Source organism: Sinohyriopsis cumingii, chromosome 11 (genome assembly GCF_028554795.1).
Source record: "Sinohyriopsis cumingii isolate HCF-2022 chromosome 11, ASM2855479v2, whole genome shotgun sequence".
NCBI classification, from domain to species: Eukaryota; Metazoa; Mollusca; class Bivalvia; order Unionida; family Unionidae; genus Sinohyriopsis; species Sinohyriopsis cumingii.
The window spans coordinates 92,703,234-92,729,533 of record NC_142971.1 but is presented as its reverse complement, the minus strand read 5'-3'; the positions used below and the strand labels follow the sequence as shown (position 1 = coordinate 92,729,533).

Genomic DNA, 26,300 nt, shown 5'->3' with positions numbered 1-26,300 from the left:
AATCATAGTTTCTTTGTACGAACAATTTATAGGGGTATTTATTGTACTGATGGTGGTAGTGTGCTTGACCTGATGTAGCTTTAATGGATAGCAACTCAGATCAACAAACTGAAATCGATGATGAATGATATTTCAAATGATCAAATGCAAGTAGCTACATTACAAACAATTTTCGGCTGGTCCATCATTCTGAACGCTATACAAAATACATTTTAGAACAGATATGATATATATTAAAAACCATTTGAAACTCAAGTCTAACTTTGCACTTATTACTATCTTTTGAAAATATGGTTTTAACAGTTCACCGAGTCTAGATTGCATCACATGTTTGGGAGTTCAACGATTAAGTTTAAGTAACAATTTTTAAACAAGTATAAAATGCACATTGTGCAGCATCTGCAGTTACTCTAGCAGTCTATAAAGTTGACTGTTGCATCTGATTTCGATGACCTAGTGGGTTATATGCTTGTCCTTAAATCGATATCCGGCGGTGATGACTTAAAGCCCACCTGGCTTCAGTGGGTGTTTATTTTCTTTCTTCGTTTCATGCCATTATAAAACATTGAATTTTAAGTTCCACAAAAGCTATAAATATTAAGCAAGCATGAACCCGCAGTTCTCACTCACACATTAATCGGAACACCTCACGGCTTTCCAAATCGGAAATAATTCGATGGATTGATACAGTGTAAAAGAGAGAAGTCGCTGGAAAATATATGGGAACTCAGCGACACACGGGAGTATGCAAGAAATTAGCCGATGCAAACTATCTCTTTGTAGAATTGATTTCAGGAGTTCAGTAAAGGAAAGTTCTCAACCGAGTTCATACGTGGAGCAGAAACGGCCCTAAGATGTGCTGGGCCAAAGGCAGCAAGCCATGAGCGGAAACAAGTAAACAAATTGCATTGCTGATTTGCGTCAGCAGCGCAGGGCCCCTGAAAGCATGGGGCCCAAGGCCGTTGCCTCGTTCGCCTTCCCCTCGGGCCGGACCTGACTTGGAGGAAAAAACTTTGAAATGTTTTGGCTAAGTATAAGGTACAGTGATTCGACTGTACGGTGAGCCATGATGATGTATGTGTACTGATGTATGTGTATATAACACCATTTAGTGCGCATGTATACGCGCGCACGCGCGCGCGTGTGTGTGTGTGTGTGTGTGTGTGATTTAGATTTGTAACGTAGTTTTAACAATTTTAGTTATATCACATCGATTTCTGCAGTGTGGCAGTTTATATTGATGTCTAGCACTGGGGCATCATGCCGCAGACACGTACTATCTTCTCCCAATCAGTCACATTATCTTGACTGCAGGCTGACCATTCCTAACACTAAGAAACCTCTTACTGCTGAGCGCCAAGCGATGAGACTGCTAATACCACTTTATAAGTCTTTTGTATGACTCAACTGGAATTCTAACCCGCGGCCTCCCGCATTCGAGGCGACGCTCCAAATACTTAGGACACATGAGCAGTCACGTCATCTAGTAAACAAGGTATATATATATATATATATATATATATATATGCACACTTATTAAAGATATAGAACATAAATAAATAATTTAAAAACACAATATATCTTCATATATTCTTGATAACTTAAAGAGTTTATCAGAACTCAATTTATATAATACAAAATTATGGTGTGCATAATGTTTACTATCAAGTATTTTATAAATTATTAATCATACTATATAGAAAATTAACCTGAAAATAAACTTTCATTTTTAAAAGACTAGTAAACTTATTTTAATGATATTAGAGTATACTTTTACTAATCACGTTTTTCTGTAAGGTAGAAAAATATAAACATATTCTTAACTCATTGTAAACAGGGGACATAATTCATTAAAAAGATAAGGGAAAGAAAAACTGAAGTGTTAGCCTGCAGTCAAGATAAAATACGTGTTGGTGTTGTTTATTTTAATATATATATATATATATATATATATATATATATATATATATATATATATATATATATATATATATATATATATATATATATGTATGTGTGTGTGCATGTGTGTGTGTGTGTGTGTGTGTGTGTGTACTATGGCGGATGCTGTTCTTTTTCACAGGTATTTCTTCAAACTGTTTGCGGAAAAGGTCAAACGTTTTATGAATGTCTTGTAAGTCTGCGTGGCCACAGGTGAAGCCAGATGGAATTATTCGTGATTAAGAACATAAATGCAAAAAGAACATAGAGGTAACCAACTAAGTAAACAAAGAAACCGGCGATTATATTTTCTTTTTAATGAAAATGCAACCGTTGAATATATATATATATATATATATATATATATATATATATATATATATATATATATATATATATATATATATATATATATATATATATATATCGATTATTCAAATACCTCTGTACCTCTGTACAACCAAAACCTTCATATCTAGCATGTGTAATACTGATACGCTATACCATACTGAATATTCTTATATAATGTATACAGACTATTCTTTATGATTATTAAAGCATCAGTTGATCGATTTTCAACCGAAAAGGGTTTATATTATCCTCAGTATGTCACGTAGCTAATACTATAAATTTACACCATTCATATGGTCTATTGAAAAAGCATCACATACGAATACATTCATGACTATGAAATTGTATGAGTGGAAGGCTGACAATGAAAAGTGTAAATGTCACGGCAAGATACATTAATAGATAAAGGAGACGAAAGGTTATACTTGTTGATAGTAGAACCAACATTACTGGTATGGACGCTGATATGTAGTCGTCTATACGTCTCACAAATATTATTAGCATTTTAAATTGAAGAATGTATCTGAAACTATATCATATGGTTTAATTGTACTTTACATTTCGTAATCAACCTAAATGTCTAGACCATACTGGTCTCGTTCAGATATATTGAAGCACAAATGAATATAACAGAACCACATGATACATCATATGCTTTTATATAATTTTAGCTATGAATCAAAAGTACTAAAATAACTAATTTATACTTAGCTTAATCTAGAGTTTGATCTTCGTTTAATCTAAAGTTTGATCTCGGTAAATGTTTCGTCTTCGATTGTTTGATTTAAAACTTTCAACGTTTCCGACACTCCATCTTCTTTATGTTCTTGCTGCAATGATAAAACAAAATAAGTCGGCCAAGTGTGAACGATCATAGTTAATGCACAAAAGTGCGAGAAAACGTTGAAAATACAACATTATCCCACTTGTTATCACCTTTTACCCTATAGTAGTGGATTTAATTAATAAATCTCACACTTGTTATCTTCGACCTTATTTATTGAAGTACGGACAAGCTTTAACATAATTCCATATTCCGACAAATGCGAGAATAGGGATTATATAATATCACTTTAGAGATTGCTCATTAAGTACACTTTCAGGAGTATAGAGTATGGCACTCCTAATCCCACTTTTATTTATTTCAGTCTTTGTTTTGAAATTACTTAATTAAACTGTTATTGAACGCAGCCAATAAACGACTAGCCGCTCGTTGAACCACTGCTCTTCAATGATGTGCTTCTCACAAGTATCAACTACAAAACCAAAAGCATTCATATGCAGTACTGTAAATGAACGAAAAATCAATTCATCTGGAAACATATGATAAACATATGCATTCCTTTAATGATTTAATGAAAATAACATGTACAAATAATATACCAAAATTGTAAAATGGTGTACAAACATGACCCAATTAAATACCATCTATGTCATTAATCTATGTCATTAATTAAAATATTGCACAAGGATTGTATTCCTAGTATGGTAAAAATTGTAACTGTCAAGATCGTTATCATAATGACAGGCTGCACACTCGAAGCTGCTAAAGAACTGAATTATTGCATTAAATTAATTTAGTTTGTAACACATTGCAATGCAGACTAAAACATTTTCTGAAAGTAACAGTGGTTGCAATGATTATTTGATGGTATTCATCACCAGCTTTATCTACGCAGTACACATAAGTACAACATATATGAAAGCAATCAAAAGAACATTTGATATAAGCAGCGGTAACACTAATCTTGTTTTATATTTTAGTTCTTTGCTTCCAATATCATACCTTGTGAAATCCATCAGTATTTCTGGATCTTGTCACCACTTGAACTTTAGCAATCTCTGGTACAAAAACGCGGTTATCTCCCTTTTTCCTGCTCTTTGCTGTACCTTGAAATGTATGGTTCGTTATATCAATAGTGGCAATGGCCTCTACCCTGTGACTGACTGTACCAAGGTTATCTGCTTTCTTGTCAGGGATTTTGGAGTTGATGATACTCGAACTGGAGATCCTTTGTATCTCCTCCATGCCCAACACAGCTGGTGATTGTGATATCTATAAATTGTATCAAATGCCTCTATTATACTCTCCACATCAATGACACTTAGCATAAAATCCCCTCAACCTACTATATCGCAGATAACGTTGACATGTAAAAATTCTGGCCTATTTATCATTTGCCAGACCGTTTCACAAAGGCCACAATGACAGGAAATTAATATTATTAGGATATATTACACTCAATCTAATCTAATGATTGGACCCTGACATTACGAATATGACAGTGCAAGGCTGCTTTTCGATTTACTCTATGTGAACTTTCAATTTAGTTTTTACTTCTGAAATGAAAACGCCAAAGCACTACAATCAAAATTTAAAATGTCGTATCCCAATGTGAGGAAAAAAATCCGATAGGGAAAAATAAAATTAGTAGTCTCGCAATATCACTTATATAACCACTGATCCCAAACACAACGAAGATCCATAATCACCTCCAGCTGAGAGTCAAACTTAGATTTCGCCCTTCAGATTTCTAGGATCAATAGAGCTGAATGTGAACAGTTCCTTAAGTTAAATTCGGAGTGATACAAGCACCTCAAGATTCCTTAGGTTAAAATTCTAGATGATCTTTCACCACACCGATGCTCAACTCTAAGTCATTGATCATCTAATGTGTTGATGTTTTAATTAACTCAAACACTGGTTGGTTATAAATAGGTTATTCAATTTTGAATGTTGTTTAGATCATGTTAATGCGGATTTTGTATTGGACTATTAAAGCCGTTATAGGACAGTTTTAGTATGCACTATTCCAAGTGTAATATATGTCCAGTGATGCAACGTGAACAAAGGGATTCGAGTGATTTTGTGAGATCTGGAAGCTGGGAGTCCATGTGCTTATGGCAAACAGTTGAATTTGTGTTTAAATGGAATGAGTATGATCATGTTGAGTACTTACGTATTGGTCATGTTTGTGTGATACTAATTGGTCCGATAATCTGACGAAGATATCTGGGACCTCGATTCGCACAGGGCCTCGTTTTAAACTGAGCCTGAAACGGAGGTTACTTGATGTTATTCATATCAAAATGACATACGTGTGGAGGAATGCAGAGGATTTGATAAAAAAAAGGTACCCATATCATTACTAACATTAACCTAAGACAGAGAAATCTATGCATCTGATCAACACAATATTTTAAATAAAATGATTCTTCATTCTTACTGGTCGAAATTTTTTATCCATCAATAACATTACTTGTCCTGTTATCAACGCTATGTTTAACTTGGCCAAGATATCTTCCTGGTCAGAAATGAAATCGGTTTAGCTGCGACAGTTCAGCTTTTAAAAGTCAACAATGCTTCCAAAGGTGGCTTAAAAAAATCTCACAAGGACGGAGAGCAAACAAAGGGGTATATTTTAAAGATATGATTTAACCATTACTAGTTTCAACAGTAACACGACATCACAGAATTAACAAATATATTTTGTTTTTGTGTAAGATTCCTCTGCAAACGTAACTGAGAATTCAGGTCTAGCAAGTAATGTTGTAAAGCATAACGCTAGGTATATGACTGAACAATAAATAATCCTTCGTACCACGGAATCATCAACGTTGATGTCTGGGGTCGTCTTCCAAACAGATATCTGCTCGCATTAACTCCTTTTATACTCACTGAAGAGGTTCATTAATTATATGTCAGTTTCAAAGAACAGAAAGGCAGTAACAATTGACACCCGTATGTAAAGTACCTACAGAGCAATGCTCTACTCCACTAATGGGTTATATATAGGTTTGGATGGTCAGTATTGTTTGATTCTTAAAGTCAGATTGTAGCAAGGAGAACCTTTTGAGAGCTTATCATAATTGTAACTGAACGAAAACAGAGACATTGTTTTACTGATAACATTTCAGTACTTTTACAGACTTGGCTTTGGAAGACTCATCAAATGCAGCACCTGACTCTTTGGTACGGTATTAAAAGCACATGTTTCAAACACATGGCGATCAACAATATATCGCTACTTGAATTGTTTTTTCTCCACTGATGCTGTCATCAAGGATGTATATATACTGACAGTCATAGATTTGCTCATGTATATTCCGATACTTAAAGTTATTGAGTTTTTGCTGTGATGTTTTTTTACAGGTTTACTTTGATAACTGAATTAGTAGCGAGAGTCCTGCATACACGTATATATTGCTTTGATTCTTCAAGAAATCACATACCAAACATTGTTATGAAGAAGAGGTAGTGTCACCGTAATATGCATTTTTTTCTCGCTAAAGTTTCACATACCTTTTTCTCCGACAATTCCTGTGTACAATAATAATAACAGCAATGAAAATGACGAGACATATCACTGAAAATGACACAGATAAAGCTATTGTCAAGTCCCTATTGTCATTCAAGTACTCGACGGAAGATTGTGGCTTCGAAGATGAAGGATTTGTTGAATCAAGGTTCGATGTCGTCATGTAATGAGTTACGTTGCTAGGATGAATCGACGACGCATTTGTTGCATTGGACGTAACGGTACTAGTTGCAGCGTTTAAAGTTATAGCATTGTTAAAAACATTTGAAGTCTCTGCATCGGTAGATGGGTTGGAAGAGAAGGTACTAATGGAAGAACTCAAAGACCCGGTCCATGTGAATGTGCTGGAAGTTACTGGACTAGCAGAAGCGCTTGAGGTCATGGAACCATTGGAAGCATGAGACTCAATAGTACTTATTGAAGTGGTTGAAGTCCCAGTGCTAGTGGAAACGCTAGAAGTCATGGTGTTAGTGGAAGCAATGGAAGTCACGGTACTATGTGAAGCACTAGAATTCACAAAAGTTGCAGCAGCGTCCTTAGTCACGACAGTAGTTGAATTTGCAGGAGACCTTTTTTTTGTATCGCATTTTTTCTCAAGTCTGTAAAGAGGAGAGACAGAAATGATGAAAACAAGAAAGAAATAGCTACATATATGGGTCAGTAATCCACCATAATACAGCATAAACGTATAGGTCTCTTATTCACATGCATTCAATCCATCATGCTTTCAGAAAACATGTTATTTTATTTCTTTAATTTATACTTTATATTTTATTGACAAAAAGACAAGTGGCGCACACGTGTAACACGTTAAATATTGGAACAGTATTTCAGCGACTTTACAATAAAGCAGGAAATGTAAACCCAACTAGATAATTATACAGACAAGCGCACACATACACGTATAAACATATACCTAAATATGCACGAATCTACATCTGGATCCATATACATTAATACGTACATACATACATACATACATACATACATACATACATACATATGCATTATAACATGAAAAATACACACACACATACGGAAAAATAACCTTTCTTCAGAATATTTCAAGCATATATAAGCAAACTCGTACAGCGGGTTTCTTATTCTCGATGATTCAGACGTACATGTATATAGTTTTGTTTGAACCTGATCAACGTAACAGGTACAGAGAAATACGTGACAAGTGTCCTGTGTCATATAACGAACCATGTAAGGAATAAATAGTTCTGTCCAATATATATTGTTTGTATATTAACCATTTACTTGAAAATTTTCCCCTTTCACAGCTTTTGTATGCGTTGTATTTTTCAACATTGAACTGAAATTTAAGGAGCTTTTCAAAATGTGACAAAGAACGTCTTTCTTTTTAGTATATACATTGATAGATAAGTTGGTGTGCTAAAATTTTAAGTAAATTTATCGCATCATCATCCTAGGTTCCCTCTTTGAGTCCAATGTTATGTTTTTGTTGTGCAGAAAATTAAACTGTTGTGTGACTATACTTATTCTTCGTCCTCTGTAGCATGTGAAGTATTAATCCCTATGATAAGTGACAATTCCAGAAAAGATGGGAAGGGTTTAGTATGTACCATGCGCAGATAACAAAGATCATTTCTGACACTTTTGACTGTTTTAAAAAGTGTATTTGTAGACATTATCCTATGCAAAATCTTCAGTTGTGTCCATGTAGGTTTATGCCCTTTTAAAAGTATGTAGATAAATCAATAATACAGAATATCACTGCATGCTATTGCAAAACAGATTAAATACATATGTTTCTATTCTTATCGCGTTTTAATTTTGTCAGCTCATAACTTAGTTAATTTGCTTTCATAAAATATTTACAATTATTTTTTCACACAAAGAGTTTGCATATCTGATAATGTTATTTTAAACAATTGTTCGCTTTAGTTCGTAGAATTTCACTTTTCTACTGTCAAGTTTTACATACAATGTTTTACCATATCTGCTATTGTGCATTTTGGGGGTTACACTATATTGATTCATATAACACAAAGTGTTCTTTTTCTTGACATCTCTATCAGTCATTTTTAAACTTCTGCAATTGTGTTATTATATTTATTTATATATTCCTAGTAAAATATCCAAGCATGCATTTGTATTGTTTTTGATGTGTAGTGCTTTTCCATTATATATTGTAAAGTATATTTCATTATTTTAACAACCACAACTTTACCTTCATTATAAGTGTGACGCTCTTCAATATTGTTTTCATCCAACTTTTTTTTAAAAAAAATATTTAATTACAAGGTTCACCACCTTGTTCAACTCATAACTGTTCACGGGATTACGCGTATATTATTTTTTAAAGCATTAGATAAATCAGTTCAAGTTAGTATAAATGAGTATTCTGTATCTGTATAAATAATATTTACTATACCTTATATCCGTTGTTCCATTTACTAAAGGGTTTCATACGAAGCAAATCAATATATCATATATAATATGTTTTATCTGTTTAAACGAGTCATTGATGAGATTATTTTATGATTGATTTATGCAGCTGATCGATTAGGTGTATAGTCAATGCTTTTTTGCCTGAGCTTTGGTTTGCTTAGCCCAAAATAATGTGTAACGATAATGATTGTTTCAATGTGATTTGGTTCAGTGATTTATTATTATCAACATTTGTTATTACATTGATCATTGTTAATAGAAATTTCATCGCAAACGTAGTCATGGCTATCAGGCATGTCATTAGGACTCGGGTTACAATTATTACTTCCGGTTCACTACCCATGAAATTAATGTAGTATCAGTCCATTTGTAGAGAATGTTTTCCTTTCTTAATTTGGTGGCGATACAACGTTTAGATTTAAGCATCCTTGGTATTGATATAACGGCTGTTGTTTCTTATTTAGAAATGAAGTGTGACGGTTTAGTTGTCTGTGTGTATTTCGGTGGTATTTCAAACTCACTAATGAGGCACTGATTCTGATCCGGATGTGGAATCTGTGATCCTTTGCCCAATGCTTTGTTTATAGTCCAGCGTCGCAAAATAAGATGCTCATAACCTATGAAAAAAACTTTACCATGAGTTTATCTTGAAAGGTATTTTAGATTAAAATATGATCTATTAGGATTTGGACACAGTGGAAAGTTGAGTACTAGAAACAAATGTAGAGATCACATAAGACAAACGTTGTGATGCGAGTCCATCAAAGCACTGATTGACTAAAGTTCATTTATAACAGGTTTTCAAGCCTACATTATTTGTAAGAAGACGGCATCAATCCACACTTTGGCAACAATGGCGTGTTGATCGTATGTATGTCCAGTATACTGCCTTTTCTGATGGTAGACATATTGTTTATCTACTATTACATACTATATAATTATTTTTCTTGATATTCCTGCTAGCTTTTGTTTGTGAGTGATAACTTTATTATACTTTATTATTTGTGTTCGTTTTGTTTCTAAATCTCACACAATATGGTTTCAAATGTTTATAATTATAATGTTAGACAGTAAAATTTGCATTCCTTCTTTCATATAATTTGCATAACCCTATCATAAAATTCCTACCACTTTAGCTTGTGTGATAACTGCTTTATTTGTATCAGTTTCGATTGTACATCTTAGGAAGTATAATTTTATATTATATCTTTAATTTGATAATTTCTTGCATATTGTTTTATAAATGTTTCATTAAAGATACGGTTTCTAAACTTATGTAATAATTTAGTGGTTGATTGTCTTTATAACGGTGAATTATGTAATACAAACTATTATATTAAAACATAAGTTAGTCAAATTATTGTATATATGTACTATTGTAATTTTTTAAACTTTTCCTTTATAACATATCCTATTAAATAACATTAGTTGGAAAAATTCAGATAAATAAAACTTTACCCTTTTATCCTTTTAGGATTATTATAAATAGCAATCCAGCTTGTACCATTGCTATCACAATATTGTTCAAAGCTAACAATCAAGTTTTCATTTAGTTTCATAGTTTTTGCAACAGATCTTTCCTAAAACGTCTAGAATGGTGTACCTTATTATTTGTCATACTTCTTTTGGTATAGAAATTTGTCAAAGACTGTAGTGTTTATATATTGTGATATATTTTCCGATATAGAAAATAAACAATATCCTGACCACGAGTCCCAGGAAGTGATAATCTTCTACTCAGAAAGTCAGGAATCACCAAATAAACTATAAATTGACCAATACATCTTCTTTATCTGTTCTGTTTTAATTGCGCATGTGAAAATATTAGATCAAATCAGTGATATTTTAAATTGCTTTTATATAGGTTTTATTTGCTTTTTTTCTTCTCATTTCTATTAATTTACCATTTTGTTATTAGATTTAAATCAATTCTAATTAAATGCATGACATAATATTTCTTACATAAATGCAATGACTATCACTTTCACCATCGTTTGTTCCTAATACTAGACCCGGCGGTGGCTCTTAATGTTGCCCCAATGATATCATATTGATTATGTGTTCAATTCAGTCTTGTTGTTCGACAGAATATATATAGAATTTTCATTAATAAGTTTTCAGCTGTATCTTCTAAAACCTCTCCTGCGATAGTTTTTTCTTGCACTTCTCGATGCTAACCGTTTAATTTCAAGTAACATACTGAATACCATTTTACTACTGCTAAACAAAAAAGGAAGAAACGTTTCATAATACGTATCCAATTATATTATCAATAAATCTCTTTTCCGATATCATTGTTTTTAAGAGCATGTTTTTTTTTTATTGAAATCGTATAGTCTACTCTTTCACTTAGATCAATTTCATTCCTAGGTTGACTTTAAATACGCGCTGAACCAGATGCAAATTAGTACATATGATTACTTCATTATATGTTCCTCCTATTATTTGTTAATCAAGTCATACAATATTTCCAATGTTTTTTTATACTTGAAAATTTCACTTATTAACTATCTGCTAACAGTTATCTGCATCTAAATGTGTTAAACATTTCTTGAACTGTTACGGCATTCCCATTTAAACACGTGTTAATATTTTATTAATCGTTTTATTTATATTAACTATATAATATTCTGCTGGTACCGTCAAACTACTGGAAAGCAGTATTTTCTGGTGTTATATTAAACCACTAATATTGTATTTCTAACCGTAAGAACACTATTTTATAAGTTTTATTAATATCAAACAATACCGGTGAGTTACTATCGATAGTAGAATTGTGCCATCAACTATTAGATACATCGCTTGAAACTAAAATATCATTGTTTAAAATAGCATTGTTATATAAGTTAATTATACAGTATCATACATAGTTGTATAAATTATTTCATACCCAATCTTACTTGTTTACCACTAGGTAGTTTACTTAGTATTTCAACAATCTTTAGCCGAGTTGCTTTTATTTCCTATATTTTTGGTACCAATTATATTAGCAAATGTTTCACTGCGTGGTTTGGGCTTTATTATATCAAATATTTCATCCATTGTTGATCCCCTAGTATATTAAGTGTATGTTGTTAATTCAGGTAAGTTATATCATTGTTTGAAAATGTTTATTGCTTTGTCACTATATGTGGTAATTATCCCATATTTTCATTATCAGTCAAGAAAATTATAGTCAACATTTATTCGTATAATATAATATGGTACAAATTTAAATTCAGATTATTTATTACGGTCAATATAAAACACCAAAATTTGGATCATCATCCAATCGTAAGATTTATTAAGGTCAATATACAACACCAAAATTTGGATCATCATCCAGTCGTAAGATTTATTATGGTCAATATACAACACCAAAATTTGGATCATCATCCAATCGTAAGATTTATTACGGTCAATATACAACACCAAAATTTGGATCATCATCCAATCGTAAGATTTATTAGGTATATGCTCATCAGAATGATAGTCTATTTCTAGCTCTGCACCTTTTGGGAGGCTTTGCTTCCAAAGGTTAATTTGTTTATATATTGGTTATGCTCCTTTGTTTCCATTATCGAGTCTGTTAATTTTTTCTTTCCTTTGTTACATTATGTTACTCTGTATTTAATCCCTCATTAGATAGATTTTTAAATAAATCCTGGTGAAAAACATGAGAAAAATGAGTTATCTTCGGAAGAAAATGAAATCGTTCATCTTGAGTATCTCGTGTTCATGTTTATATATGTTCTCATTCATTTTTGATGCATGACTGTAGATTGCACGTCAGGTATATAGAAGTGTTCACAAGTTTTAAATCGCAATAATGAACGTGTGTACAAGTTTGAGGTTATTCCCATTACAATAATCGGTCAGGTCGGTTCTGTGACATCATGAGATATTGCAACACGTCACACAGGAAGTATATGAGACATAAATCGAGTACGAAACTCGTGTGATGTAGAGGCTTGGGTGTATATGATGGACATGCGTCAAATAATTAGTTTATTCTAATTTTCCTTTGTTCTTGTTTGAAAATATCAGTATGAAGATGTGACGAATGTAGGGCTTAGATATAATTTGAAAGGAATGATTTATTTGGATTAGTCAATAGAATCACAAAGTGTTCATAGAGATCATTGTGAATTCATTGAAACTAATTTTGGACAACATTATTGTGATACATCAAGACTGTTGGTATTTTATCACATTCAAGGTTACTGGTATCTCAGTACATTCATTAGGAAAACTTGATTCTTTTGGATTAGTGTAGAATCTTTCAGGCTCACTTTAATTTATTTCTTAATATTGTAAGTACCTCTTACATTTTCATTTTGTAACTTAGAGGATTAAATTATTTCAGTTTTACAAACTTACCGGTTTGCTTCTTTTTGTGACTTAGCTAAATCAAAAGAGACGTAATACTTTCAAATTATTTTATGAATCTGATGAACGGTTTAGCAAGTGTTTTCAGTGGCTTATATAATTGCTATGCAGCTTTCTGTTGATGTTCTTTTTGGCATATAATTGTTGTGAAATTTTGTTTTCCCTTGCTTTATTTAATTAAACTAATACGATCATTCATTACTGCCAATATAAAAATTGTCGATACCAGTGCAGTGTCGTTCTGCGTGTTTGCAGTTGCAGTTTTGTGTTGCTTCCTTGTATACGCTACAAGAGCATTGTTTTCAACATTACTAGACCATCTAAACTTTGGCTTATGTTTTCAATATATAATCTATTAAAATATAAGATGTTTTTGGTTCGACTGAAGCATATCCGCAAATCTAAATTAAACTGAGTTAATAAATAGAATTACAATTTGTATTACCACTGAAGTAATTTTTATTCTATTAGCCTCAACAAATGTTATATTACCGAATGGAAATCTTGTATAGGAATCACATCATCATGTGTGAGTACAGTGAAAATTGTTTGGTCTGTTTCTTCCTCTATAGTAACAAATAGTTCTTCTAACATGTAAGATTTTGCTTCGGCATTATTAAAAGTATATGTAGTAATGTCGTCATAATAAGTAATAAGACATCGAAGTAATATGTTCATTGATAAATCTGTTTTTCTTTGGCCTGTATTTCCAATGATACAGTAATGATAACCAAACAATATGAAGTAGCCCTTTCTAGGTATAACAATATAAACTAAAGCACGGTTCTTTAACATTTAAAGTGAACATCGTTCTTAACCCTCACCAGGCACTCTTTAATACGCACCAAAACATCATTCTTTTACATTAAAACTCATTCTTAGAAGCATCAGTAGTGAATGGGGGCGATTCAGGGACAATGTGACTATAAAATACCCAATGTGCCTGTATAGGGACAAGATTTATAGGGACAAGGGAAAATACAGTCAAAAACGTATTGGACCTGTATAAGGTCAATGGGACTTATCATTAATATATGGCGGGAAAAACATAGAACGCTTGGCGGTACGGGACTAGCGGGACAGAGACAGAGATAACGCAGACAATAGACAACAGACAAACACCTATACAACTAACTAAAAAATATTCGGCAAGAAAGCAAATCTTTTCGAGGCATATGAGTGGCCCTAAAAAGGGTATTTGATGTTTTGTTAACATCATTCCTTTAACATAGAGAGCAACGCATAGGTCCTATTATCTTCCTCAAATTTCTTTGACTTCTGGTCCGTATATAGGGTCTCTTTTCAAACAGCTTTGTCTCTCCACATAAATACTTCTTTTTTAAACGCTCGTATTCGTGCTCCTGATAATTGCCCATGATGATTTCACATACATAAGTAAGTCCGTCCGGAACAGCATTTTTTTGACGATACGAGAGTAGATGATTCTACGTTTGTCCACATCTTGTGTCGAGAACAGCTGAAGGGAATGCAGTGAACTGAGATTATTTCTAGGGGAAGTACAGATCGAAACGGATTGAATTTATTCACCAATCCAAACACGCGTTACAAACTTCAGTCACAACATGGAGTCAGTCTTCAAATCCGGAGAAAGCAGACTGTGACGTCACATGTGCTAGCTTCTGTGCACAGTCAATCCATGCGACACAGTTTTCAAACAAGACGGAACCTAAGAAGACGATGAATTGGGGTACACCGGCCGTAGAGACGAGAAGCGATATTAGAGTAGCGGCTACCAAAGTCAGCACAGGCCTACTTCCAGAATAGGTCGATTTTAATTGGGATTTAGTCGATTTTCTTTCTTCTTCGCAATAATTTATTCCGATACCTCCTCTTTCTTTACCAAACGTCGATGATTTTAAACACAGAAAGAAAGAAGAATTGGATAACTTTTATAACAGCAGAAAGAAGCAGAACAAGCTTTTCTCCTTCAACAGCAACAGAGAGAAGAAGAAGAGGCAAGAAGGAAACGACAGGAAAAAGCAGCAGAGAAGAAACAATGTCTAGGAGAGAAGGGAGAATGTTTAAAGCATAACGCTGGCTGTACTCGTAGACAGTTTTGCAGCGTTAAGAAGTCTGAAACAAAACCTTCCCGAGCCAAACAACCTAACCATATTATTACGCCTGCGATACCACCCTTAGTTATTTCTACCAAATCATCATCGGCAGGAGTCAGTCCATAAGTAGACCTTGGCCGTGGCAAAGGCTTAAGGCAGTTAAAGATGATTACATCCCGTCCCTGTGGTTCTTTTTTTTTCAACAAGCAAATATCAACGGTCCTTTTCAGGGCCACCAACTTCATTCAATTGCCAAAATCAATTAAAACTCAAAAATTCTTTTTTACCCAAGAAGTACATGTGAGTGTGAGTCTTAGTGACTTCCTTTCTTGGATTTCGTTTACCAGCCAGTTATTTAGGAACAGTAGTTTTCATCATATCAACATGAAAGTGCTCCCTTTAAATGAATACGAGATACTCATTTTATTCAAAGCCTGGCGTTCATACGGACACTTCTATACCTCTACGGAAGAAAAGATTCGTGAACATTTAGGTACCGAAGATGTGTATGACGATGTGTGTGTAGCTCGTGACTTACACCTTCATTGGATAGATGTACGTGATTGTAAACAATGGGGCCTTGAGGCTTGGACCAAAGAAGTGGCTCAATATGCCCAAGAGTTGTAATCCTCAATTCAAACGTCCACGGAAAAAAGTCACTTGTATACCTTTTGTAGTGACAGTGCTAGAAATACAAATTACCGAGGGCAACCACTCCCTTCATGACAGGACTGTCATGGAAAATCCCGAAAGACCATTCAGGGAGGACACCCGAGTGACATTACCCCATGTAGAGACTGTAGAAACATTACACAATCTTCCTAGGACATCTTGGTTACCAAATATCATGTTGTACAGTGACTTGTTTATATTCCACTTTGATCGTTTTGATGTGTTTCTTATTGCTGTACGTAAACATTTGGCTTTTATGTATTTTTGTTTTTCGCCTTATTCCATTTTAACTTGCAATAAACGTGTCCTCATAAAGTATAAAACCTATTCTCCTGCTTGTCTTCGCGTCGAACGCGGCAATCCTTGCACTATGGCTACCTCAGCTTTCTCTGCTCTCTCTTCCTCCACTTTCAAATTCATCGACGAACACTTAGATAGTGCCAGTAGGGAGGCCTTGTATCTTCGCAATCCCTTTAACATCTTAATTGCCGGACCTAGCGGGGCAGGCAAAACCGAATTTGTCAAAGGTTTGATCGAATATAAACGTCATTTGATCGATCGTCCACCTCAACAAATCATGCTGTGTTACAACGAGTGGCATAAGGCGTACAACCTCTCGCTAAAGTCAAGGCGATTCCATCGTGTTTGTGGACGGCATTCCTAGCCAAAACGAAGGATTCGTGTCTGACCCCAGACAAACCCATCTGATCATTTTCGATGACACGTTAGGAAAAGATGAAGAAAAAACAAAACTGCGGTTTACACGAAAAGAGCATCATCGTAATGCCAGTGTCAATTACATTACTCAAAATCTGTAAAGTAAAGCCCATCGCACCATCAGTCTCAATGCTGATAACGTGGTCTTGTTTAAAAACCCTAGAGATAAATCGCAAATGCAAATCTCAGACAACAGTTAGGAATTCCTTGGCTGACTCATGCATACGACGATACCACTCTAACCCCACACGTCTATTTACTCGTGGAATTAAAACCCACCACCCACGATTATTTCCGATTTTGTACCCATTTATGTCAACACTGGTGTTAAGACGGAGGGCCTGTCCTGTACACGTCCCCGTCGTCGACTTAACAAAAACAATCTATGAAAACCTCGGACACTTTGGGTCTGTCTCACACATCGTCAACATGATGGTGATGCCAGCCAAACCCAGTTTGACAACTGTTCTCCCTCATGTGAAGAAACAATGGAAACCCCCGTCTCCAACAAATTCACTAGCGGTGACACCCTCCTGCACTTTAGCTGCAATGTTAGCTACTCACAAAGTACCTGCTGCCAAAATCAAAGTCCAAGAGAGATCGGGCATATTACAGAGTTTACTGGATTTGTCCAAACAAAAACTGTCTCGATTTAGTAAGTTGCGAACCCTTATATCACGCGTGATGCCTGTCATCACGTTGATACAACGTAAAGACAATCATGTGTGACGTGTTCCCGTCTAAAAAAAAGCTTGATGAGAAGATTTGGAATCAGTGTTTTGGTGGTCCTGAATACCCACAGCTGTCACACACACACACACACACACACACACAAATGCCATCCCTCTTCTAAACCCAAAGGAAAGAAAAGGAAAGGGCTGCCTTCTCTTTTAGTATCCGCCCTAGCGAATAAAACTCATTCAAAACGCCTCCAAAGATGTCATTGACACCGTTAGCGAATGTTATTTGAAGGTCTTGATAGGCACGATACCTTTGTCTAGGCACCAGATCAAGATGCTTAGCCAAACATCGTCACGTTCTTTGCCAAATGGTTCAAAAGAAAATTCCCGTTCGCCAAAAAGAAAAAGATGTTGGTACAACGCGGAGGAATTTCGCCTCTGTTGTTAGGGCCCTTCCTGAAAGGAGTATTGGGACCAATACTGAGAGCACTCTCCTGCGAGCAAGATAAAATGGGACGAAGAAGATAAAAAGGACCTCTCAAATCCAAAGATCTCAGAAGTGACCATTGAACTCGAATGGAATGACGAAAACTGGCTTTAGTGCCTTACACACTATGGATGGAATACCATCGTTGGCAAGAACAACGGACCCCCCATTTACTTCCCAATCCTCACTTGATCGAGGTGACCCAGTTAAAAAACGAATTTCATTCTGTCACGGATTAGAAACAGAAAAGTACGGTCAACTCTTGCAATGACTACAACTCTTTCACCAGAAAGCTGGAGACGAAACGGCTCCGCACACTCTAAAAGAATTTAAGACCCTGATGAACTACACCACTATAACCAGCGATCAAAACCACCAGATAAAGTACGCAAGTTAATAACACCACCTGCATCCAGAATTAGATGGATTAAAAAGATTATGACCTACCCTTCTTCATCCGACGAGAAAAAGAAGGTAAACACAGAAGTGAAACAAGAACCGATTACTCCTGTTCAGACATCCTCCTGCTCATCGACACCTATCGCTCGCCTGTCACGTAATGATTTACGAGCCAAGAAAATATTACACGAAAAAAGAGTTGCATCAGTTATAAGTTGGTGACTTATTAAAAATGAAAACAAAAACATGGAACGGTGTTAGACAGCATTTAGTACGATCCATCCCATCCTGTGGGATACGAAGGAGTTCCAAAACTGAATCGTGCTACCAAAACCCGTCTGAAAAGTCTCCGTTTACCTCAAGTGCAACGATGGTTGCTAGAACAAGCTACATACACTTTACACAAACCCATTCGACGAAAATTTTTCAGAAGTCGCACGCGAGTGGAGAGTATCGACCCTCAATGGCAAATGGATTTAGCAGATGTTTCTCTTTTGGCCGCCTACAATTGGAGCTATAAATATTTGTTTTGTGTCATCGACGTATTTTCCAGATTTGCCTGGGTCGTGCCATTGACGTCCAATTCGAACAGTGAATTAGTGCCAGCCCTCCAGCTGGTGTTGAAACAAAGTAGTCGGCACCCACTTCGATGGAGGCACAGAATGTCTGAACCAAGCTTTACAAAAAGAATTAAAGAAAAAAGATTTAAAGAAACGTGAGACTCAATTTTCACCACCAAAAATCCCGGAACCAAAGTCAGCATTGTAGAACGCTTTAAAGGCACTTTGAAAGAACGCATGTGGAAATATTTTACGCATCATCATACTCTCAAGCACATAGACATATTCCCACACCCAGACGTTGTCCATCAGTTTTAATCTTGACTTGTTTGATATTTCAGGTGGAAACACAAAAATGTCTCCGAATATCAAGTCTAAGATCAACAGCACTATGGAATTTTACAAGTTTGTACGTTCCCTTGTAGAAATGAACCAAGGACTCAATTTGATCGTTGTGTAATCCGATGTGGTGGAGTACAACGTGGTGAGACACATCTCCGTAGCGTTACTGAGTGTCATTCCTTTCAAAGTGGATTCTGCCATGGCCAATGACCAGGACGGTGGAAACACCTACCACGTTCACCTGAATTTGTACATCCTCACTATTTACACGTCAGCAAGTCGTATTTCTACACTGTCAACATTGCTATAAAATGAGATCTCCATATAAAACTCCATTAACGACTCGTAAGCCATGTATCCAGTGTAGCGAGTCGTTGCTCGACAACGAGGACATGTTTAAGGAGATATGTTGAAATTGGCCTTTCGTTCGGTGGCTCCTGTTCTGCAACCGATAGTGACACGAGTTGCACGCCTTGAGAGATGCCGCTTCGACGCAAGGCAAAGAAATGTCATCATCATCATCAAAAAAAAACCCCTAAAGAAGCTTACTTGAGAGCTAGCAAAAATGTCTTGCTGCAAACGGACAAAGACATTTTGGACCGACGATAAATTTCTATAAATGTACTGAACGCTGCCGAGTTAGGCTTTCCTGCTTCCCTGACACCATACCAAGAACAAGGTAGAAAGAGAAGAAAAAACTTCTCTTCAGAAGACTTCACACTCATAAAGCTAGAAAGACTAAGAAAAGAAGAACTGATCGAGGCTAAGACGTTTTTGATTATTAAATCATAGAAATAGCATGACGCACCGAGAATATTGTGCCTGTTCCAAGTCGGAACTATATATCTTTGCCATACTGCCTACTATGATTACAATGCAGGAATCCATATGGGTCGAATTTCATCCCATCTCCTCTTTCACGATCTCAGCTGGCATCGAGTTTGAAATCCCAAAGATTAAATTGATCTGAACACTAGTTACTTGTTTTTGAAAGTCAAAGTGTACGATTCGGATGGTAGAGATCTAGATGCCCATGAGGCAGTACCTCCCGTCAACAATTGCATGCATTCCTACTTCAGAGTGGCGGACTTGTACTTGAATAAAAAAAACTGGTCAACAGCAGTATCGATACTTACTATTATCAAGCGTACCTGGCAAATCTCTTTACTACGAAAAACAACCCACTAATACTTATATGGATGCCTACGTGGTGTGGAAACCTGACACGGTAGGCAATTTTGACGAAACCGAAACGGATAAAACCGAGAAAAAAACCACTATGCGGAATTAATAGAACAAAGAAATAAAATTGCTGAAATCCAAAGCTTATAACTGATGCACCGCTTGCATTTGGACGATGGTTAGAAGAGAAGTATTTGCTGAATGGCGTGTATGTTCGCCTGAGACTGAAGCTCAGCAGTACCACTTTCATTTGGTGGCTGGTGCTGCCGGTTACAAACTTACATCGAGGAAGCCATACTCTACGTGTGACGTGTGGAAGTGATACCTAAGGTGGGAAATTACATCAGTCAAACTTTAAGCAGAATGACTGCCAAGTATCCGATACGACGCGTGGAAGTGAAAACTTTCACCATTGCCACTGGACCCCGATCCATGGTCGAAGATCATCTGTCCCAAGGACAGTTACCCAAGCGATTAAGCGTTGGTATCGTGAGCACTGCAGCTGTCAACGGAGCCCACAATCAAAATCCTTTCGAGTTTCAGCACTACGGCTTGTCCAAGATCGAAGTCAGTAAAGATTGTAAAATATTGCGTACGAGACCCTTCGAATCTGCCAATAAAGAGAAATAAATGCTTGAGATAGTGTTTGTCCCTGTACAAAGCTACGACAGATAAGGACCATTAGTAGTCACGGTATTACGTACGGGGTTTACGCAGGATGCTACGCTTTGTAGGACTTTTATTTTACTGCAGAAGAAGGACATTTCTACCCTATAAAACCAGGCCAGAATCGAGTGGAACTTCATTTTGAAGAAGCTCTAACTGATGGGTTAACGTCCTCTTTGTGCCGAATTCGATAATACCATAGAAATCAACAGTTTGAGAGAAGTTATTCTAGACTATTAGAAGCTATGGAAGACTGTTATCCCTCTTTGAATATTGGATAATATTTGGAATGGGAGGAGACCGTGGAAGCAGAACCCCAAGACAAAGACGAAAATGACATCGTGATTAAGTCCAGACGGCCAGAACAAAAACAACATTTAGTCTCCTGTTTAGCCAAACACTTGGCAGAAAAAAATTACGGAATTGACCAAGAAAGATTGCTTTGGATGTCAAAACAATCATCCCAGTCAAATTCAACACGATAAATGTTTGATGGTGAGTCAAGAAGAAAAATTGGACGAGTATCTGGACGATGCTTGGAGTCAAATCAAGCCGTGTTGCATCAGTGGTATAAAGACTTGCGTGACCATTCCATTCCTCTCCTCCACTGATGACTCTAGAGATCCATCTCATCGAAGCTCTCTTGGCTCAGAGGGCAAAGATGAAACGAGGAAACAGTTACTTGTCATACATTTTCAAACAAAAAGTTCGGATTGAATTGATTACTTATCATTACCTGTGAAGACAAACAACATGAAAAAACAACAAAACAACCCAAAAATGGATACCTGGGAACTTTATTGCCTCTTGAACAACATTTCGTATCCTGCTTCATGGAATCCCCTCGTGTATGGTAAAAATAAATTGCCTTATTGCAAACCTGAAGACCATCACACTTATGTCATCAACACGGAGGACAGTCATCTCCCAGGAACCCACTGGGTAATCGTCTACATTCCTAACGAATTATGTGTGGAGTATTTTGATTCATATGGATTGCCACCTTTGGAAGACGACATCATCAACTTATGAGAAGAAATGCTCCGACCAGGCAATTCAATAATGTGAAATTACAAGGCACATATTCCATGGTGTGTGGACATTGAAGTGTGTATTTTCTTCATCAACGCCTTCTTGGATATTCTTTAGAACATTTAGTGCCTTATTTTGATCGTCACTCATCTAGAAACGATGCCAAAGTAGTTCGATGGTTTTGTGACCATTATGGTTATCTTTTGTCTTTAGCTAGGAAACGTAGTGGAAATCAATGGCCCAATGACTTCCATCAATATAAATTAAGCTATAGATTGTTATTAGAAAAAAATGTTTGTTAGTTTATTTGATAGTTTATTTAAAGATTTGTTAATTGTTAAGTGTTCGATGTTAGTTATTTGAATACAAATGTGCTTTGAAAAAGGCGTCTGTCGTTTATTTTACAATTTGATCATGATATATGCTCTTTGACTTCTATCTATCCCTCAAATCAAACTATTCTAGCGTTCCGACTCTAAACAGTGTATGGATGTTGTTTATCGCGTCCACGCATGAACCATATAAAGTGGGGTAGTCTGCAGTCTGGCCATCCATTGTTGACCCATCCTTCTATGTAGATGTACTCAAGCTGAACGAAGCTTATGTGAAATTACATCGTGTCAGGCAAAGCATGATAAAGAAACCTGCCGAAATAGAGAATGTCAGAATGTTGAAAGTGACTAAGACCTGATAGAAGAGCTCTTCAGAGAGAAAATCAGGAAAGGGAAAGAAGAATGGACGGAGAAGTACAGACTTCAGAAACAGCAGAGAGAGCAGCAGCAGCAACAGGAATCAGACATATGATATATCGACTGCTGTGTAGACACCTAAGAGTTCTCCTTCTGATTCCGAAGAAGCATGCCATAAAATTTGAGAAAGCCTACAGCCAGACGGGGATGCAATCTCAGACAACAAAAGATTGCCAATGCTCATCGTTCATTTTCGGGACTATCTAATACTCTAGATAAGAAATACTAATGCAACTGCAATTGTATGTTAGTAGGTTAGAAAAAATGGAAGTGTGTCTATAAGAATTCCGTTTCTTTAACTTTGTTGGAAGTGTGTTTGTAAGCACTACGTTTTCCGTAGCTTGTCAAGAAGTCAGTAAGTTTTTTAATAGTAGTTAGGGTTTGTGAGTTAAAAAAATGAGTGAGTGTTTCTTTTAAGTCCGCGCGATCCATGTTTTTGTGGGGTAATGATATGGGTCTTGAACGTCTGGGTAAAAGGGGATGTTTTCATTTACGTCCGTGTTTGACATCTATAAAGGAAATTCTCGTTATTCTCGCTACCCGACGTTGATTGGTCAACACTGAAGATGAGTAACAAAACAGCAAAGCTACTGGAGCTCCAGATGCACCTGGAGTATGCCAGACGTTTTTTGGATGAGCTGGCCATGGAGGCGATGGAGGTGGAAGCCAGAATAAAAGCGGAGTAAAAAGAAAAGAAGAAAAAAGAAGAAGAGGAAACGAAAAGAATAATTTTGTCTCATCTTGTCATGAGACCTGTGTGTGAGTTGAAGCCTTAGTCGAGGACACATCCGCAGACATTACCAGCGCCACAACCGCGTTAACCACAGCCACAACCTCTCCCACCAGTACAAAGACCAGTGGTTAACAAGACTGAAAACTGGGAAGAGGAAATAACGCGTGTGGCATAGAAGAAGAGAGAGGAAAGTCTTTAATATCCCTCAAAGTGAAAATTGGGAGAGTGAAGCCAGTCAACCTCCCTCAGAGCTCCCAAGCACACGAATCAATTGAGAGAACTACTGGAGTAGGCTATGTGTGTGGCGGGCACAGCATGGGAGATGTAATCTATAACAGGTGTATCTGGAGTTTAAAAACCAGCCCTTCTCAGGGCTAACCGAATATTTAGAAAAGAGACTTTTCATGTTCCAAATTTGTGTGAATGTGGAGTAGTGTGATTATAAACACTCACTCTTTTACTAATGTGATTGTGTGTGTGTGTGTGTGTGTGTGTGTGTGTGTGTGTGAGCTCACGTACGTTTGTGTGGATAGTAGAATGTGTGTTTGCATAAGTGAGTTTACGCTTGTGTGGATAGTAGATTTTTGGGCTTCTTTCTTGTACTGTTGTGTGGATAGTACAGTGTGTGGTTTTTTCCCCTCCCTTCTGTGTGGATGGTATAATTGTTTTTTGTTTCTCCTTCCCGTGTGTGGACAATAATATTGTGGTTATTGATAGTATATTTGAGGTTTGCTTTTTCTCCTTCCCGTGAGTGGATAGTATAATATGGGTTTGAGGATAGTATAGTAAGGGTTTGCTTTTTTTCTCCTTCCCGTGTGTGGATAGTATAATATAGTTTTGTGGATAATATAGTAAGGGTTTGTTTTTGTCCTTCCCGTGTGTGGATAGTAGAATATGGTTTTGTGGATAGTATAGTAAGGATTTGTTTTGTCTCCTTTTAGTGTGTGGATAGTATAATTTGGGTTTTTGATCGTATATTTTGCGTTGTTTTTTCTCTCCTTCTCGTGTGTATGGATAGTAGATAATATATGAAGTGAGTGGTGTGGGTGTTTTCCTTGACGTCCGTGATTTCACATCTAAGGTCAAAACGTTCGTCGTTTGCGCCATTTTACACAAAATAAACTAAGATGACCATGGAGCTGTTTAACCAGATAAAGGACAGTTGTTAATGGATGTTGTATGCCGCCTATGTGGTGGAAAGGCTAGAGAAGGAATGGAGGTCTATTGTCTGTGTTATCTCTGTCTCTGTCCCGCCAGTCCCGTTCCCGCCAAGCGTTCTATGTTTTATTCCCGCTGTTTGGTCCAATTGAGGTCAGCTCCTTGCTACATTGTTACTAATAGTCAGTATCGTGACGTAACCTTACCTGTTCCAGTCATATTGTCCCTATTTTAATGATAAGTCGCATTGCCCCTATACAGGCCCAATACGTTTTTGACTGGATTTTCCCTTTTCCCTATAAATTTTGTCCCTATACAGGCTCAGGGGGTATTTTAATGGTAAGTCCTATTGTCCCTGAATCACCCTCATTCACTACTAGCATCGTGTTAAAACCGCTTCAAGCAATATCATTCGTAATCCTTTAAAGGAAAGCGTCATTTTTTAGACCCTCTAAATGATGCACAAATAAACAAATAATTTTAAAATGAATATTATATATATATATATATATATATATATATATATATATATATATATATATATATATATATATATATATATATATATATATATATACATACATACATACATATAATCTTCCATTTCACCTGTCGTGCTGTGAATAGTTTATCCCATAATTAAACGTCGCATAATAAGCCGGTTGATCTTGGTATGTGTAGTTTCATTGAATTCGTAGGTAGAAAGGATATCAAAGACCCTGACATGCCGACACATTATAGAACGGTAAATCTCAGTCTACTGTATTCACAGTATGTTACGCACTAGGAAGACCGGGTATTCACTATTTGATAAATGATATGTGATATTATCTATGTCAAGAAAGCACTCCTCATGTACAGCGGTATCAAATATTTATACCATCTGCTATAAATAGTAAAATAAAATGACAGTTATGCATAATGTAGGGCAAGACAAAACTTCGTGACTGATCCTCCTACCCTACTCCCTACCTGGCACCCCCCCCCCCCCATAAATACTAAATTTATTTATTTCCTTCCCATGACACGCGTTTTTCGAATCATATGACACACGAAACAGACGGAGTACTTGTTAATCAGAATTATATGATGCTATTTTTACTGAACCAGAATAGAATCTGATACTGTAATAAAGAAGTGTTCATAGACTATAGAATTCAAAGTTTTGCTTACCTCAATTTTAACTATATCCACCCTAGAAACCTTTTGTGGGATCAGGTCGGACAATAACAGGCATGTGTAGGCTATATAGAGATGCCGGAAGTTTTTATATTCGCCTGGTGTTTACATCTTGTAGTGTTATTAGTCTTTCTAAAATCGGATCTCCTCTGTTCTGCTTGAAGACGTGATCTGGTTGTAATCATATTGTGTTATCATGGTCATTAAGGAGGACAGACTGAAACTCTTTGTTAAATGAGTTCCAAAAACGTAAATTCACGAATTCAATCGGT

At 36.1% G+C, this 26,300-nt stretch overlaps 1 protein-coding gene across 2 annotated transcripts; it reads right to left on the bottom strand.

The window, feature by feature from the left end:
• Window positions 1-2,822: 2,822 nt before the first annotated feature.
• On the bottom strand, window positions 2,823-26,176 carry LOC149789010 (uncharacterized). Of its 2 annotated transcripts, XM_089975171.1 has the most exons (6): window positions 26,023-26,176; window positions 9,551-9,646; window positions 6,596-7,210; window positions 5,253-5,346; window positions 4,079-4,348; window positions 2,823-3,122 (listed from the first exon to the last, which is right to left on the bottom strand). In XM_089975171.1, the coding sequence occupies exons 3-6, from the start codon at window positions 7,072-7,074 to the stop codon at window positions 3,033-3,035; spliced, it is 933 nt and encodes a 310-aa protein (XP_089831297.1). In that variant the 5' UTR covers window positions 7,075-7,210; window positions 9,551-9,646; window positions 26,023-26,176; the 3' UTR covers window positions 2,823-3,032. The 2 variants fall into 2 exon arrangements, with proteins under 2 accessions (XP_089831297.1, XP_089831296.1); XM_089975170.1 differs by lacking the exon at window positions 9,551-9,646 and having other exon boundaries at window positions 26,023-26,172.
• Window positions 26,177-26,300: the final 124 nt, after the last annotated feature.

What these genes read in the sequence shown, in the direction of transcription:
- LOC149789010 (XM_089975171.1), bottom strand. Translation starts at nt 7,074, where the DNA reads ATGACTTCTAGCGTTTCCACTAGCACTGGGACTTCAACCACTTCAATA. An exon ending in CACACAAACATGACCAATAC is followed by an intron (nt 4,349 to 5,252) that starts GTAAGTACTCAA and finishes TACAATTTATAG; the next exon opens with ATATCACAATCACCAGCTGT. An exon ending in ATACTGATGGATTTCACAAG is followed by an intron (nt 3,123 to 4,078) that starts GTATGATATTGG and finishes TTATCATTGCAG; the next exon opens with CAAGAACATAAAGAAGATGG.